The sequence below is a fragment of the Oncorhynchus mykiss genome, chromosome 1 (assembly GCF_057628025.1).
Source record: "Oncorhynchus mykiss isolate SJ-2025 chromosome 1, ASM5762802v1, whole genome shotgun sequence".
Taxonomy (NCBI): Eukaryota; Metazoa; Chordata; class Actinopteri; order Salmoniformes; family Salmonidae; genus Oncorhynchus; species Oncorhynchus mykiss.
The window spans coordinates 22,849,280-22,867,019 of record NC_143022.1 but is presented as its reverse complement, the minus strand read 5'-3'; the positions used below and the strand labels follow the sequence as shown (position 1 = coordinate 22,867,019).

General features: G+C 40.8%; 1 protein-coding gene across 2 annotated transcripts; it reads left to right on the top strand.

Moving 5' to 3' along the window:
- Positions 1 to 40: 40 nt before the first annotated feature.
- On the top strand, positions 41 to 17,116 carry LOC110508066 (ATP synthase F(1) complex subunit delta, mitochondrial). 2 transcript variants are annotated; one of them, XM_021588545.3, is made up of 5 exons: positions 41 to 463; positions 1,419 to 1,572; positions 11,142 to 11,230; positions 15,507 to 15,650; positions 16,980 to 17,116. In XM_021588545.3, the coding sequence occupies exons 1-4, from the start codon at positions 347 to 349 to the stop codon at positions 15,627 to 15,629; spliced, it is 483 nt and encodes a 160-aa protein (XP_021444220.1). In that variant the 5' UTR covers positions 41 to 346; the 3' UTR covers positions 15,630 to 15,650; positions 16,980 to 17,116. The 2 variants fall into 2 exon arrangements, with proteins under 2 accessions (XP_021444220.1, XP_021444263.1); XM_021588588.3 differs by having other exon boundaries at positions 203 to 463; positions 16,961 to 17,116.
- The last annotated feature ends 624 nt before the right edge of the window (positions 17,117 to 17,740 follow it).

Here is a 17,740-nt window from a genome sequence, read left to right as displayed (position 1 = left end):
CGGCGCCACCCCCTGGCTGTGAAATGTTGCACACTGCCACATATGCCTTCACTTTTTCAATAAATCTGTCTATTTACAACGGCAGATAAACCAAAATATGAAATATTCCGTGTTAAAGATCACACCGAACGAGACACATTTTCAGATTGAACACTGAGGGATACGAATCTTTGGGTTGAATGTGTTGCCTCTAGAAAATAACTACATTTCCCGTCATCCTTTGAACGCTCATAAGGCATTGTTGTTCGGTTCAATGTCCTTGTCCTATCAGACGCACACTGTTTGACTGACTTCGCGCAAGGGCTTGGGGATTCGTTTGTACTTGAATTATATTCATTCAAACAAAATGATGGCAGCAAGGTTTCTCCGTTGCGCTCTCCCTGTATTGAGGCAAGCAAGATGCTACGCCGACGCACCTTCAGGTTCTGCACAGATGTCATTCACATTTGCCTCGCCAACGCAGGTAATATAGTCCGGGGTTGACAAGGCTTATGCTATTGGCCTACGGTAGAGTCCTAGCTAGCTATCTCCATTGATATAACCAAAGACAGATATAACGTCACTCTCTTAATAATAAAGACACATTATCCAACCATACGCATGTAGTTAGCTAGCGACAAATGCCTGTGGCTACCTAGTTTAACTTGGTAACGTTAGCGAGTTAGCGTACCTACTTTTTACCTGTGCGTGTAACAGTTAGTTGTAAATTGACGCTCGCGCGTGTATTTTCTTCCAACCAAGCCTCGCCAAATCAGTTTGGCATGCCTAAATTGTTCTGTGCAACAATGTGTCCCTGTGTTGCCACTTGCTAGCTAACGTTAGATTGCAATAAATAACCTGTTTGTCAAAGCTAGTTACCACAATGGATCACAGGCCCTTGCACTTTCTTATGATTTCACCTTGGGACTATAAATGGATTACAGTACTCTTCAATTGTTAACAACCACTTCTGATTTAATAATTAGATTGGCTAAATCTTCAGGAGTGTGCCGACTCCACCTTCTTTGTCACCCACATAACTAGCTAGCTATTCTGTTAGTTAGCTAGGTACAAGTTGGCGTTATAGCTAGCTAGATGTCACTGAAGTGCATCTGACAGTAATTTACTAGCTAGTTGGAAACAGTCTTACCTAGTTACATAAGTCAACATTAAATAAGATAATTGTTTGCTTTTCAACCTGTCAGACACTAATGGCATATTATATAACGTATGATAACATAACTGCAATGTACCTTAGCAGAACCTCATTGACAACTAAAATATAGTAACATCTCAGTAAGTATGCATGGACTTTATCCATTAGAACAATTATCTAGTACTGCATGCAGATATTGTATATTTCCACAGATAATATTCAACTTCAATGCTAAGAAAATCAATAATAGTCAATGTAATGTATGTGTTTCTCCTTCTCCCAGGTGTACTTCAAGGAGGCCAGTGTGAAACAGGTTGACGTCCCCACGCTGACTGGTGCTTTCGGTATCCTCCCTGCCCATGTCCCCACACTGCAGGTTCTCCGGCCCGGAGTGGTCACCGTGTTCAACGATGATGGCTCCGCAGCAAAGTTCTTTGGTGAGATTTTGCTTGACGGCTCAGTGGTCTGAACCTCATGATTTTATGCTTCAAACATAAAGGGCAAAGAGGAGGCTCATGAGTGTACCGGTTGGACGCATGATGTGTGTGTAGCTCTGTTTTGTACGGTCAACTGTGGTTATATGTAGAAACCAGATAACAAAGTTAAAGCAAGCCCCTTGATTAACCAAGTCTCCAAAAAACTGGGAGAGTGAGCAATCCGTTTGTTAAACAGAGCCGCGACATGAATCCAACAGACCATTGCCGCCTTCAAAGAAAATGGCAACTTGTAGACGCAAACAAAAGTTATGAAAAGTTAAATGCTGTCCAGGAAAACATAGCTTTAATACTCTCAATGCACACCAAAACTGCTACAATTTTGGGAAGAAAAAAAATAGCAGATTCGCAGACATAGGATATTGTGTCAGATACGCACAAACAAGGCGTGCGCATGAATTAACAAAATTTGCCTTTTGGGAACAAGGTTGTGAACTTGAGGAGAATTGGACCAGCAAGAAAACACAATCAGATGTAACATGAGAGTATTGTCCTGACCAGAAGATTACGAAAAATGAGAAATTCCAGCAATGTGGTCAAACTGTTATCAGAGGAACTTGTCATGGGTATATCACCAGAGGATCTGGAACGATACCACTAGATCGGAGTGAAACAGAAGAATGCTAAATACCCACTCATGGGTATCATCAAACGATGGAACTTTCAGACCAAAGTCAAGGGGGAAGTTGGTCAAAATCCAAGGCCAGACAATTTTATTTGTCCAGGACCTGTCTGCTGTCTAATATAACATGATTTCTATTGCTATCTGAAATCCAGAGTTGACATCTGAATGACAATGACATCTGGGATGTCTGAGGTGTTTACCAGCTTTATTTGCAGTGTTTTATTTTTGTTTAACCTGTAGTTTGGCTCTCTTCAAAATTAAAATATCATATTCTGGCTTATGTTCAGAAATATTATTTTTATATCTTGTAAATATTTTATGGGCTTTTTCTAACATTTAGTGTTTTTTTTACTTTACTCAGATTTAACTTGAACTGAGTATGAGATTATCATTCCCCTAAAGTATGCATAAAAAGGATCCCAAATTTTGTCATCTGTCTGCTTTCCTCTGTCTACATTTGTAATGCTAAAAGGTTGTTATTTTTACGTTTACGCATTTAAGAAATGTAGCTCTGTTCGTTCTCCATATTCCTTCGCTAAGTGCAATTTCAACAGAATTTTCTGTTGGTGTAATTCTGCATGATACAGGAGAATGATCCTATATCATGGCTCTTTGAAGACTGTAAATGTGTTTTAAATACGTCTTGGTAAGTTTTAATAAGGTAATGAAAATATATTCTCTGAACATAACAATTTTAAAAGCTTCTATAGTTAAGATTTATCAGCAGACCAAGAATCACTAAAAATAAATAACACCCCAAAATAAATAAATAGGCGCTGTTACAAAGCTCTCAAGGCAAAAAGTATGGACGGCTTTCCCGTAGAATTTGAGTTGACATTCTGGGACAGTGGAAGCGCCCCTATTTACTCAAATGATGTCACACATCACTCAAGTCGGTGCTTCAGAGTTCCATTATATTAAATTCAGGAAAATCTGGAGTCCTCTGCAGCTTTCAGACCCATAAGTGGCAACAAAAGGAATGTAACTCATAAACAGAATGGCAAGTCTTACCATACAAGACCATGTTTCAATATAATACACTAACCAAATTAATGTAGATTTATCAAACTATGGCTGTTGTCAAGTCTTGAATAGCCTTTTCTATTCAAATCTTCAATTTTTCAGCTCAAATTATACATTTCTTAATACACTATCTGATTTTAAACTGCTTTAGAAATGGGCACGAGACAGGAATGCCCTCTCTCCCTCATCCTGTTTGCACTAGCAATTGAACCGCTTGCAGAAAGAATTAGACAGGACCCAAACGTAACAGGTATTGGTAAAGATGAATATAAACTAAGCTTATTTGCCAATGATATAACTGACTGTTATTAAACTAAATGCCCCCATTTACAATTTTGAAAATAATTTTATATCCTGAGATGGAGAGAAAAAAAAAACTATAGGGAAAAAGACAACCTCAGGGTCTACAGAAATCCTTCAACACTAGAACTGCCTGGCCTTTCAGGCTATAAGTACCTGCTAGAGAACATTGCCGGCCGTCTACTTAAGCATATGCATCAGATGCATATTATCCTGAAAGGTGCAGGAATCATAAGTGCCAATGCTTAATAAATAAAGGATTAATTACATGAATAAATAAACTTGGCAAAAAAAAAGTCCCTTTTTCAGGACCATGTCTTCCAAATATAATTCGTAAAAGTCAAACTTCACAGATCTTCATTGTAAAGGGTTTTAACAAAGTTTCCCATGCTTGTTCAATGAACCATAAACAATTAATGAACATGCACCTGTGGAATGGTTGTTAGTGTCTTAATTGCCTACTGTCTGTAAGCTGTTAAGGTCACAGTTATGAAAACTTAGAACACTAAAGAGCTTTTCTACTCTGAAAAACACAAAGAAAGATGCCCAGGGTCCCTGCTCATCTGCTTGAACGTGCCTTAGGCATGCTGCAAGGAGGCATGAGGACTGCAGATGTGGCCAGGGCAATAAATTGCAATGTCCGTACTGTGAGACGCCTAAGACAGCGCTACAGGGAGATGGGACAAACAGCTGATCATCCTCGCAGTGGCAGACCACGTGTAACACCTGCACAGGATCGGTACATCCGAACATCACACCTGTGGCACAGGTACAGGATGGCAACAACTGCCCGAGTTACACCAGGAACGCACAATCCCTCAATCAGTGCTGAGACTGTCCGCAATAGGCTGATAGAGGCTGGACTGTTGTAAGGCAGGTCCTCACCAGACATCACCGGCAACAACGTCGCCTATGGGCACAAACCCACCGTGCTGGACCAGACATGAATGGCAAAAAGTGTGGCACTGGCGGTTTTTGTCTCACCGGGGGTGATGGTCGGATTCACGTTTATCATCAAAGGAATGAGTGTTACACCGACGCCTGTACTCGGGAGCGGGATCGAGGTGTAGGCTTATCCTGACATGACCCTCCAGCATGACAATGCCACCACGCACAGAATGAGCCGTATGGATGATTTCCTGCAAGACGGGAATGTCAGTGTTCTGCCATGGTCAGCAAAGAGCCTGGATCTCAATCACATTGAGCACACCTGGGACCTGTTGGATTGGAGTGAAGGCTAGGGCCATTCCCCCCCCACCCCCCCCACAGAAATGTCCGAGAACTTGCAGGTGCCTTGGTAGAAGAGTGGGGTAACATCTCACAGCAAGAACTGGTAAATCTGTTGCAGTCCATGAGGAGGAGATGCACTGCAGTACTTAATGCAGCTGGTGGCAACACCAGATACTGACTGACTTTTGATTTTGCCTTCCCCTTTGTTCTGGGACACATTATTTCACTTCTTGTTCAGTTTGTCTCAGTTGTTGAATCTTATGTTCTTACAAATATTTACACCTTAAGTTGGAAAATAAACACAGTTGACAGTGAGAGGATGTCTTTGTTTGCTGAGTTTATTAGTGGGAATATATGTTTGAAAGAAGTTATTTGTTAGTCAAGGATATGTTTAGTATAATTCTACAGTCCTAGGAAAACGATGCCTATAACTTATTTTAGTTTCCCTTACAATAACATTAGTGCAATCCATTTGATCAACTTGATTTGTTGATTTGATTAGTTAAGTCAAGTTACAGCTTCTTTTGACATGGTAGAAACAATGTATTAATATAACCAGACAGGTGCCAAAGTTAAACAAAAGCACCAGTGCATGAACAATTGTAAGGGATGAATTACATAAATGGCATATTTTTGGTTAGTGGCCAGAGCAACGCTGCTGTGTGAGCGGTCGTGCTGAAGGCATGGACAGCGCGCATATTCTTGCAAGAGGTGACATTTGAAAGTAGAGCTGCACCTCTTGAATTATGACAAAGGTAAGTGTCATCGAAACACCAGATTATGCTTTCTAATACTATATAGAAATCAATGTTTTACCTGCATGTGACTCTGAAGGAGGATTTGATCGGGGTGATCCTTTCCTGCATCTTTAAATTTAACGGTGCGCCCATCTCTTTATGTACAATCTGACAGCTGTTAAGCCTAATTGTCACTCATCAGATTGTCAATTTAATCTTGTCTATAGGCTTTCTTATTGTGTGAAATGAGTTTCGATGTGCATGCTGACTGTCATATTTTGATTCAAGCTCAAGTTGGATAGTCAAGGATATGTCTTGCATTATTTTGCAACGCAGTATGTTTTCATTTCTATTAGAATACATTTGATTAGTAATGGTTACAGTAAATAAAACTATCCTGTAACTGCTTATTTTTACAAAGTTAAAAGTAAAAGAGAACGGTGTCAACCCGCAAGGCACACTGTCAAATGATTTGTTGCTGATTTTAATAGGCATAACACACTCCTTACACAATTTGTCTTTCTAAGTTTAAATCAACCTCTTCACCCTTATCATTCAGTTAGGCCTAATTTTAAATTGAATTGTGAAGTAAGGTGCACAATTATCACCTGTTCATCCATTTGTCATTCAGCAAGGAGTGCGACCAACAATCTACAGCACATGATATCTAAAGGCGTCCTAAAATTCAGAATCAAATGGCATAATGATCCATAGTATTTCTAAAATTCGCCCACATGGAAAAGCTAACATTGAAATAACATTTCAATGACAGAATTAAAAAGGAAATTTGGACTGACCAATGTAGACATTTACAAATACAGCTGAAGTCGTAAGTTTACACACACCTTAGCCAAATACATTTAAACTCAGTTTTTCAGAATTCCTGACATTTAATCTTAGTAAACATTTATTGTCTTAGGTCAGTTAGGATCACCGCTTTAATTTTAAGTTTGTGACATGTCAGAATTATAGTAATGATTTATTTCAGCTTGTATTTCTTTTGTCACATTCCCAGTGGGTCAGAAGTTTACACCCATCAATTCATATTTGGTAGCATTGCCTTTTAAATTGAACTTGAGTCAAATGTTTTGGGTAGCCTTCCACAAGCTTCCTACAATAAGTTGGGGGAATTTTGGCCCATTCCTCCTGACAGAGTTGGTGTAACTGAGTCAGGTTTGTAGGCCTCCTTGCTTGCACACACTTTCAGTTCTGCCCACAGATTTTCTATGGATTGAGGCCAGGGCTTTGATGGCCACTCCAATACCTTGACTTATTTGTCCTTAAGCCATTTTGCTTGGGGTCATTGTCCATTTGGAAGACCCATTTGTGACCAAGCTTTAACTTGGTCACTGATGTCTTGAGATGTTGCTTCAATATATCCACATCATTTTCCATGCTCATGATGCCATCTATTTTGTGAAGTGCACCAGTCCCTCCTGCTGCAAAGCACCCCCACAACATGATACTGCCACCCCCCCCCCCCCCCCCCCGTGCTTCACGGGATGGTGTTCTTTGCAGGCCTCCCCCTTTTTCCTCCAAACATAATGATGGTCATTATGGCCGAACAGTTCTATTTTTGTTTCATCAGACCAGAGGACAATTCTCCAAAAAGTACAATCTGTGTCCCCATGTGCAGTTGCAAACCATTGTCTGGCTTTTTTATGGAAGTTTTGGAGCAGTGGATTCCTTGCTGAGCAGCCTTTCAGGTTGTCGATATAGGACTTGTTTTACTGTGGATATAGATACTTTTGCACATGTTTCCTCCGTCTTCACAAGGTCCTCTGTTCTGGCACCAAAATACGTTCATCTCTAGTAGACAACGTGTCTCCTTCCTGAGCGGTATGACGGCTGCGTGGTCCCATGGTGTTTATACTTGTGTACTATTATTTGTACAGATGAACGTGGTACCTTCAGGCATTTGGAAAATGCTCCCAAGGATGAACCAGACTTGTGGAGGTCTACAATTTTTTTTCTGACTTCTTGGCTGATTTCTTTTGAGTTTCCCATGATGTCAAGCAAAGAGGCACTGAGTTTGAAGGTAGGCCTTGAAATACATCCACAGGTACACCTCCAATTGATTCAGGCTAATTGACATAATTTATCAGATGCTTCTAAAGCCATGATATAATTTTCTAAGCTGTTTAAAGGCACAGTTAACTCAGTGTATGTAAACTTCTGACCCACTGGAATTGTGATATAGTGAAATTATCTCTGTAAACAATTGTTGGAAAAATTACTTGTCATGCACAAAGATGTCTTAACCGACTTACCAAAACTATAGTTTGTTAACAAGACATTTTTTTGGAGTGGTTGAAAAGTGTATGTAAACTTCTGACTTCAACTGTACATGCAACTTTTATCACAAGTTCGAGCTGATATCTTTTGGACATCAGAGCAATGTAGAGGAAATTCTGAGTTAGAAAACAATACTAAAATGATGGGTCAGATATGTACAAAACCTTGCAGAAAGCCTATCCAACTGAAGATGGAGTGTTTGAATATAATTAACAAAATTACAGTTAACAAAAATGTAAGCGCTCTGTTTCAAGAGATTGCATATGAGGGTGGTTTGAGATAGGAAATGGGTTGGGCTGTACTTTTCTCCTCAATCATTTCAAAACTTTTGCTTAACTGGAAATCAAGTGATCCTCCATTGTTGCGACGGTGGAAGAATCAAATACATTATTATTTGAGTATTGAGAAGGGTGTGGGTAACCAAGGCAGTGGAGCAGTTCGAGGTCATATGGAATAGTCTTGCAGGTGCTGGGAGCATGTGGGTCTGGGCAGGGGTGATGTCGTTGTTTGTGTGCGTCTGTCTTGTCTGTTTCATAGTATGTAAAATCTCTTATCACACACAAGTCTATGCTGTGAGACAGGATGCTTTTCAGGATCGCCCAATCCACAATAGGCTCTGTCCCTAACCTCTAGTCCCTTGCATGAGCTCTAACTAACTAAAAGGGTTAGTTCAATAGGTGTAGCAACATGGTGGGAATTCCTCTGTTCTTAACCCTTTATGAAATGGTGGGTGAGTCTCTGACCTCTGACGTTTGAGGCGACTAGTGGTATCACCTAAAATGTATTTGATTCACTATGGCTAGATTTTTCCTCTGACACCCATATGTGTACAAATACCAGTGTATGTGGTAGGCCGATTCATCATTTTGGATGCTTTGATTACATTTTTAATGACCTTGTGATATCAACTTAGAAATAATTGCTTTTATTAATCAGATATTTAAGCTACTTAGATACAAAATGGGGACAGTGCTTGCGCATGCCTTCTGTGTTTCTAGATGATATCAATGGTAGGTTCCATATCAACAACTGGCCACTTAATGTGGACCATACAGCAGGGGTCAGTCCTATCTCGAATTGTGGGGGAGACAATGACTGCATCCTAGACCTGGAGAAATATAACTTAGCCTACATTTGAAAGTGTTACCCTACTTCCCCCTGCTTTATAATCCACTAGAACAAAATGGCACATTTGCAGAAGTGGCTGCACTGAACATTTTTAAAGGGTGTATGTGAGATGAGGTTAGGGAGTAGAAATAGATGGTAGTATGAATATTGTATATCGTTATGTGGATCCATACCTTAACACTACACATTGCCCATCCTTACTTTAAAGTCCCAGTGCAGTCTAACTTGTATTTTTTCAGTTTTATTTATATAGAAATACACCTCTCCATCCATGGTGATGTTGGAATAATACTGTGGATTTCTGAAAAATGTATAATGCCCCTTTTTAGTGTAAGAGCTGAAATTTCAGCCTGTTTTGGTGGGATGGAGTTTTGGCATGTCTGGTGATATCACCAGGTGGTAAATTATTTAATAGACATAACAGTTCAAACCCATCTACTAATAACAGCTCATTTTCACTTTTCTCCACTCAAACCCAGTCCTAGCAACATTATTGCTTGATTGTTCTTTGCTATTTTTTACAATTTTGTTTTCAATTAATCACAAAGAGCCTTCCTTAATTGTTACCCAGAAATGATTTGATATTGAGGATTGCCTCATTGGACCTCTTTTAACATGGAACTTCCAGCAGGGGTCAGTACTGTCTTGAATTGTGGGGATGACTGCATTCTTGACCTGGAGAAATCAGACTTAGCGTAACACTTTCAAATTGTAGTCTACTTCCCTGGATTGAAATCAGCTAAAATAAAATTCTATGTTAGTGACTGCACAGAACTTTAAGAGACTGTTGCAGTCTGTGCATGAAGGCAATGCATTTATTTAATTTCAATAGATTAAGTTGTCTACATGGGGCTGGGCGGTATATTTTATTTATTTAACCAGGTAGGCTAATTGAGAACATTCTCATTTACAACTGCTACCTGGCCAAGAATAAAGTAAAGCAGTTCGACACATACCACAGAGTTACACATGGAATAAACAAACATAGTAGAAAAATATAGTGTGTGTAAATGAGGTAAGATAAGGGAGTTAAGGCAATAAATAGGCCATGGTGGTGAAGTAATTACAATATATAGCAATTAAACACTGAAGTGATTGATGTGCAGAAGATGAATGTGCAAGTAGAGATATCGGGGTGCAAAGGAGCAAGATAAATAAATAATTAAATACAGTATGTGGATGAGGTAGTTGGATGGACTATTTACAGGATGGACTATTTACAGGTGCAGTTATCTGAGAGCTGCTCTGACAGCTGGTGCTTAAAGCTAATGAGGGAGACGTGTTTCTAGTTTCAGTTAAATAATCACCCATTTAAAAAAAAAAAAAAAATGCAGTTTCCTTCCAGTTCTCTGCTGCCAATGACTGGAACAAAGGTGGCCGAAGGAGGAATTGGCTTTGGGGGTGACTAGTGAGATATACCTGCTGGAGCGCGTGCTATGGGTTGGTGACCAGTGAGCTGAGATAAGGCAGGGCTTTACCTAGCAGAACCTTGATGTCACCAAACCCACTGGCTCCAGGTCGAGTGAAGCGAGGGCCAGCCAACAAGAGTGTACAGGTTGCAGTGGTGGGTAGTATATGGGGCTTTGACAAAACCGATGGCACTGTGACAGACTGCATCCAATTTGTTGAGTAGAGTGTTGGAGGCTATTTTGTAAATGACATAATTGAGGATCGGTAGGATGGTCAGTTTTACGAGGGTATGTTTGGCAGCATGAGTGAAGGATGCTTTGTTTTGCCAAATGGGAAGCTGATTCTAGATTTAATTTTGGATTGGAGATGCTTAATGTGAGTATGAAAGGAGAGTTTACAGTCTAACCAGACACCTAGGTATTTGTAGTTGTCCACATATTCTAAGTCAGAACCGTCCAGAGTAGTGATGCTGGACAGGCGGGCAGGTGCGGGCAGCGATCGGTTTGTTGAGCATGCATTTAATTTTACTTGCATTTAAGAGCAGTTGGAGGCAACGGAAGGAGAGTTGTATGGCAATGAAGCTCATCTGAAGGTTAGTTAAGTGTCCAAAGAAGGGCCAGAAGTACCATGTCTGCTTAAAGGTGGATCTGAAAATCACCAGCATCAAAAGCGACATCATTGATGTATACAGAGAAGTCTGCCCGGTATGATGGGTGGGTGGTTGAATGGAATCGGTTGCTTTACTCAAATTCTGTCTGTTTCAGTGAGCAGCGGGTCAATCACAGTGAACGCAGACTCCTCGGTGCAACTACTGGCTGAAGAGGCTTTCCCCCTGGACCAGCTGGATGTGGCTGTAAGTACCCAGCACCCACTCATAGACCTATTTATTATCTCTATGGCAACGGGTGGGCAACTCTTGTCCTGCAGGCCACAGGGTGGGCAGGCTTGTCTTCCAGGCCACCGCATCACAACTGATTCTAGTAATCAACTAATCATAGTGGTATAGTTGGACTGGGGTGTATTCGTTACGGGAACCGTTCACCGTTGAAGAACCAAAACGAAACGGAGGTTCCTACCTGAATTTATCAAATATAAATTCATTTTTGTTTTCCTTTTGGAGCAAACGGTGTCTGTTAAACGTTTTGCAACAGACAAAATATTTTGCAATAGCATCGGCGGAATGATTACACCCCTGGGGTGGATACAATTCTGTTGCGAAACATTTATTTAATTGAAGCAAACAACTGATGGACCTACCTGAATTTGTCGTTCTTTTTCAACTGTTTGGCTAATGGTTACACACCTGGTGTAGTGTGTTAGAGCTGGGCAGGAAGACGGGCCGCAGAGGGATACCTTGCGTTTCCTTTGCCAATGGGAGCAGAATGTCCTTAAATCATTGAACCAGAGCAATCACAAGAGGCTCTTCATCAGAGCAATAACAATTGCATGAACATTTCCCATCCTCTACATTAGGATTGCTTTGTTCTCTGAAAAGCTAGGCTAGAGTTGTGATTGGCATCATTCAGCCCATGCAGTCAGTCATTGATTGAAACCCAAACCCTTTTATAAAGATGTTAACTGTGTGCAGCTCTGCTCAGTCAGACCTTAGCCATAGTTTTGCAAAAGGAAACCTTCCATTAAATGACCAAATCCCTTACTCAACAGAATTCTGCACAGCATTGGCTCAAATGTCAGTCAAAATATGTATTTGTGTGAAATGTCCCTAAGGCCATGTTGCTCTTTACTTTTCACAGCCCCATCAGCCGACTAAACACGTTCATCGTAGAGGAGCTCCCTCTTTCTCTTTGACCCTGTCCTAAGAAGGGCACATACTGTCAAGTTGACTCAAGAAATGGATGACTTTTTTTTTTTCTCCCTCTGAGAACAATGCACAGGAGAAACCCTGCTGTTAATAAGGCAGGAAAGGTCAGTCACTGTTGAGTTATAGCAGATGTGCCAAGTTCCCACTGGGAGACCTTTAACTCCCAGCTATGTTTGGCATTTCTACGCTGTAATCGCTACTGTAACAAATGGGCCTTTCACAGGAAAGAGGCAATGTGAATTTGCAATGCTAGTCTCTCTCTTCCAGACCTGCCAACATGCACACAATTTTAGGTTAAAGTATGCTGGAATGAAAAGATGCCCTAAAATAGGCTTCTCGTTGGCACATTGTGGTTTTTGACCCAACTGTCTGAAGTTGTAACTGATCCAATCTGAAGACTTGGGTGAGGAGAAAAGCCATCATTACAACGAAAGTAGTTAGCTACAGAATTTAGTCAACTAAGAGAATACTTTCTTGTGAGCACTTGCACTCCGCAACAGTAGGTGCTAGCGCATTGGCGAGAAAGGAAACGTGGTGTTGCGATAGTTCAGTGTACGTTTCGGCATGGATGGAGACAGACATGGCAGAGAGCTGTTCTGCTGATACCATCCTTCACAAAAAAATCAAGTTTGCCTACCTTAAAAAAAAGAGAATATTAGCCCTCTAGAGTCGCTGTCTGCTCCCCGTGGGGAATCTAATTAGCATAATAAAATAATCCCCCTCAATCTTGTCAGTTTAAAAGATGTTTTGCATGGGCTGCGTCTCAATCCACCACATCTGCCAACGTTACCCTTCCGCGTCTGCTGTGAAAGGTGACAAACTAGAGCGGTGTTCTCACAAAGCCTGGAGCCCAAACGGTTTGGCCTACAAACTATGACCCCACTACGGAAAGACTTGGCTCCCATGAACATGATGTCTGAGAGCCTCACGATAGTGCTCTATGACCCACAAGCATCATGGGACTCGTTTTGTAGTCGGTACAGCCGATCTGCCGTCCTCTATGTAGTGTCTGAACAGATTGGGCACACGTTAAGTTTGCTGAAAATTAACGCAGTTGACAGTGAGGATATTTCTATTGTTGATGAGTTTATATATGGAGATATTTTAATCCCTAAAATAAGGTGTTAAATGCTTGTCAAAATAAATACATAGTTATCCTTATCTGTCAGCTATAGGACAGACTTTCTGAACAAACTTCCTATTTCCACATATTTTAGTTTTTATCCATGTATGAAGCTCTTATTAAAGGTTTCTATGGGCGAATAGCATTAAGGCCAAATTCAATGTTTCATCAATTAAAAACAGTTCTGATCATTTTTAAGGGGTCCTAAAATTCCAATTCCAATAGTCATACCATGGATCATTTAGCTATCTTAAAACAATTCCATATTTTCTTAGTAGATACCCCCATGGTTTAGATTCTATTAATGTATTTTTTTTGTTCATTCCTATTGCCTGTTGTGCAATTCAAGGACCTAAATAAAAACGTTGACACTATTCTAAATATTAATTTATAATTGTATCTTGTCAAAGGTATGTTTACTTCAAAGTGTAGGAAAAATATATTGTGCCTTCATAAAATCCATAGGCTGTCAAGTTGATCTAGTAAAGCAGAAATGTACCAGGTTTGTTTAAACTTCCTATTCAATTAGTCTATCTTGCAAGGAGAGGACATGTTAGGCCTAGGGCTGTTACGCTGACCATATTACCGGCGGTCACAAGTCGTGACAGCGGTCAAATTGCCTGTGACTGTTTGGTCACGCACGGTAACTAGGCTTCTCCAAGCTCTGATGCTGCTGATGGTCATTAGTAGCCTACCCAACTTGTTAACTGCTTGGTACTCAACACACTATCAAATTTGTTGTTGGTCATTGCTAGACAACCATTTTCAGGTCTTGCCATAGATTTAAGTCTCAACTGTAACTCAGCCACTTGGAAACATTCACTGTCTTCTTGATAAGCAACTCCAGTATAGATTTGTTCTTGTGTTTTTGGTTATTGTCTTGCTGAAAGGTGAATTTGATGTTCCAGTTTCTGGTGGAAATCAGACCGAACCAGGTTTTCCTTTAGGATTTTGCATGTGCTTAGCTCCATTGCTTTTTTTTTGTCCTGGATAAATTCCCTAGTCCTTAACGATTACAAGCATACCCATAAGATGAAGTCAACACTGTGCCTGAAAATATGGAGTGGTACTCAGTAATGTTGTATTTTTGGGGAAATCCAGTAATGCTTGGTGTTCATGGAAGAAGAAAAAAAAGTGAATTGCTTTAATGTTTTTATGCAATATTACTATAGTGCCTTGTTGTAAACAGGGAGCATGTTTTAATGCAATATTACTATAGTGCCTTGTTGTAAACAGGGAGCATGTTTTTGGAATATTTGCAAAATTGGCAAATGTCTACAATAGGCTACTAATGATGTGATAATAGTCAGTTCATCAATGACAAGGCATGTTGAATGAATGGTAGTAATCACACCTAACTTGATGGATTAGGTCAGAGATGGAGATCTGGAACAAGCCCATAGGCCTAGTTCAGCTTCATAGTCCAAATTGGCAACAGTAAGCTAGACTACTACATTGCATCCAGTAATTTAATTATTAGAATAATCATTACCCCTACATTTAACCTAGACCAATGAGTTATTGATACCACCAATTTCATTTAGGATCAAACCCACTGAAAATAGTTTATTTGCCTGGCAGAAGCATAAAGAACAGGATGTCCTTTTTTTGAACTATGTTCTATGCTCAAAGATTTATCCGCACAGGATTGGATTATGCAGCTTTAGCATCGCTGAAGCAGTGTTTCCCCAAACTATGCTTACAGGGACCCGCTGCCTAGCTCTGACCCTTGTCTAAGGCTGTGTTACTCATGCAGCCCAGTTCTTTTGCCCAATTATTGGCATTAGAGTTGAATTGATTGGTCAAAAGACCAATGGTGAGGCCTGCCGGGTGGTGCAGTGGTTAAGGGCGCTGTACTGCAGCGCACCAGAGACCCTGGGTTCGCGCCCAGGCTCTGTCGTAACCGACCATGACCGGGAGGTCCGTGGGGCGACGCACAATTGGCCTAGCGTTGGGGAGAAAAAGGGGTAAAAAAAACTAAAATAAAGACATATGGTGAAATATTTCAGAATTCGGCTGCCTGTGTAAATGCATCCCAAAAACTATTAGCCTTAATTGGTTATTCAGTTGAATGTAAGAAAAAAAAACTGGTACTGTGCTAGCATATTTAGTATGCATGATGTCCAGCACTTTGTAGTATGGATATTGGGTTATGGTTCTGTATTTGACCTCTCTGCTCTTTAGGCTGCCAAGGTCAACTTGGAGAAGGCTCAGTCTGAAATGGCGTCTGCGTCTGACGAGGCTGCCAGGGCCGAGGTCCAGATCAACATAGACGCCAACGAGGCAATCGTCAAAGCCCTGGAGTAGACCGCGCTACTGGTCTTTGTGGTATGTATTGCAACCATGTAAGGTGGTAGAAGTGTAGAGCATATGAGCTTCACATCTGACCTAGATGCTGTTGGAAAAGCTTTAAAATGCATCCAATCCTCGCTCATATTCTCCTTGAAGCGATCAGTGTGTATTTTAAAGGCTTACACTTGCCGAGCTAATCGCCTACCAGCTATTTTTTATGAAAGCAGACAGCAGTGACTTAATGGATGATGACGAGTTATGCACATTTCAGCCACTAGGTGCAGGGTAGATCTTGTTACCAAGCTTTGACGTTGGCTAACAGAATTGCCATCATGCACTCTGTTTGAAGGAGAGATTGTTTCAGCATGGGCATCGCTATTGAGTACATTCACCGTTTTGAAGTAGTCAACTAGGTGGGACTCTAGAGAATGATAAGCCTCTGGTAGCCAAAAGGCTTTAATGGCATGGGTAGCACCATTGAGGGATTATAAAGTTTTAATATAGTCAACTGGGTTGGACTTTCTACTTCATTGGCTGATCCATCCTAGTGACCCTGTTGGAGTCATGTCCAATCGGGTTATCAGGAGGGATCGGACAATCAATTTTCAGCGAACTGAAAAGAGGATTGACCCATGGATATGTGTGCTTTGGGGACCTTTACCAGAATGTGACTGGCAGAACGGGTGTTGTATGTGGAGGACGAGGGCTGCAGTAGGTATCACCCTATCAAAAGCTTTGGCCAAGTCAATAAAAATAGTTTTTTTGCGTCAAGTTTCAGGAGCTCCTTTAGCACCTCGGACTAGGTGACTGCCTGCAGAGGGAAACTTTGTAGAGGGGCAGGGGGAAAAAGAGCGACGCATCAGGTATAGTTGCATTAGAAGGGGTGGGAGATGAGGAAATATTGGACGGGCAAGGAGGCATGGCTGAGTCATAGGAATCCTGAATTAATAGTGGTGATTCGAGCTCAGCCATGTGCTTCTTGTCAGTAAAAACCACTTCAACTTTAAGGGACATGGGCAGCTGTGAGGAGGGTTTATTTTCTTTAACCGTTTTCCAGAACCACTTGGGGTTAGACCAACAGAAGTGGAGTAACTGCCAGATCAGACGAACCAGGGGCTGGACCTGTTTTTTATTTATTTGTGTTTTCTTTATGGGGTTGTTTTGTTAACAATACCACTGAAAATATCAAAGGTCCAAGTGTCCTTGACCGAGGGGTTCAGGCGTAGTCTTCCATTTTATCTATAAGGTTCAGTAAGTATTTGGACAGGTTGTTGGGTCTTTAGCACACCCCAATGTTATGTCAGACTGTTTTTATTTCTGGATGACTGTGTACTTACCGTAATCAGATTTTCGCATTTGTTCCAGGTGTCGTGTTGGTATAAAGGAAATGAAAATTCTCCAACTGTTTCCCGGACCAGTCAAGTCAGTAACTGCAAGATCTCATGCTTGCTTTGTACAGTGGAATGAAATGACCAATAAATTGATTTGGATTTACCTGCCAATAATTCTGTATTTTTGTTCCTTTTTATGTAGGATTCAATGACTGGTATTGTGTGATACATTTTGTAAGGGAAAGAAGACCAAACATACATTTATTCTGTGTACAATGTGTTTTTCCTGTATTTTGTTGTTATACTTAATGCAGTTCTCCTTTCCGCCACTTGGCGAGTTTTCGTAGACCAGTCAAAGCACGTAGCAAATGGAGCAAAGTCTGTTCCATTGTGGTGAGACAAACCCATTAACCAAGGGTAGCTATTACAATCACCTTTTGTTTTGGCTATGTTGTGATTTCTCAAGTGTTCTAATTAATTTATTGAAGGCATCATGTTTTGTCCATACTGATTTTGGTGGTATGCTTGCTTTTGTTTCACATTTCGTCAGCAGGTGGTTGCTTTGGTGTTACTCAATGTATGTGGGGGGGGGGGGGGGGGGGCTGTTGACCATGTAAAGATCTCCATCACTCCCTCTTTGTGTCTCGGTGTGGAAATGTTCTTTGAGTCAATATGGTTACCTCAGGTTTTTGTGGTGCTGTCCATTTTAAAACCGCAATTAGTGTAAAAAAAAAAAGGACTCTGGTCTCAACCATAGGTTCTATCTTAACAAAAGCACTCCAGAGTTCTAATCAT

Bases quoted from the DNA above. Each gene is read 5' to 3' on its own strand.
- LOC110508066 (XM_021588545.3), top strand. From the start codon at position 347: ATGATGGCAGCAAGGTTTCTCCGTTGCGCTCTCCCTGTATTGAGGCAA. The intron at 464-1,418 runs GTAATATAGTCC...TCCTTCTCCCAG, and splicing joins CATTTGCCTCGCCAACGCAG to GTGTACTTCAAGGAGGCCAG. The intron at 11,231-15,506 runs GTAAGTACCCAG...TCTGCTCTTTAG, and splicing joins TGGACCAGCTGGATGTGGCT to GCTGCCAAGGTCAACTTGGA.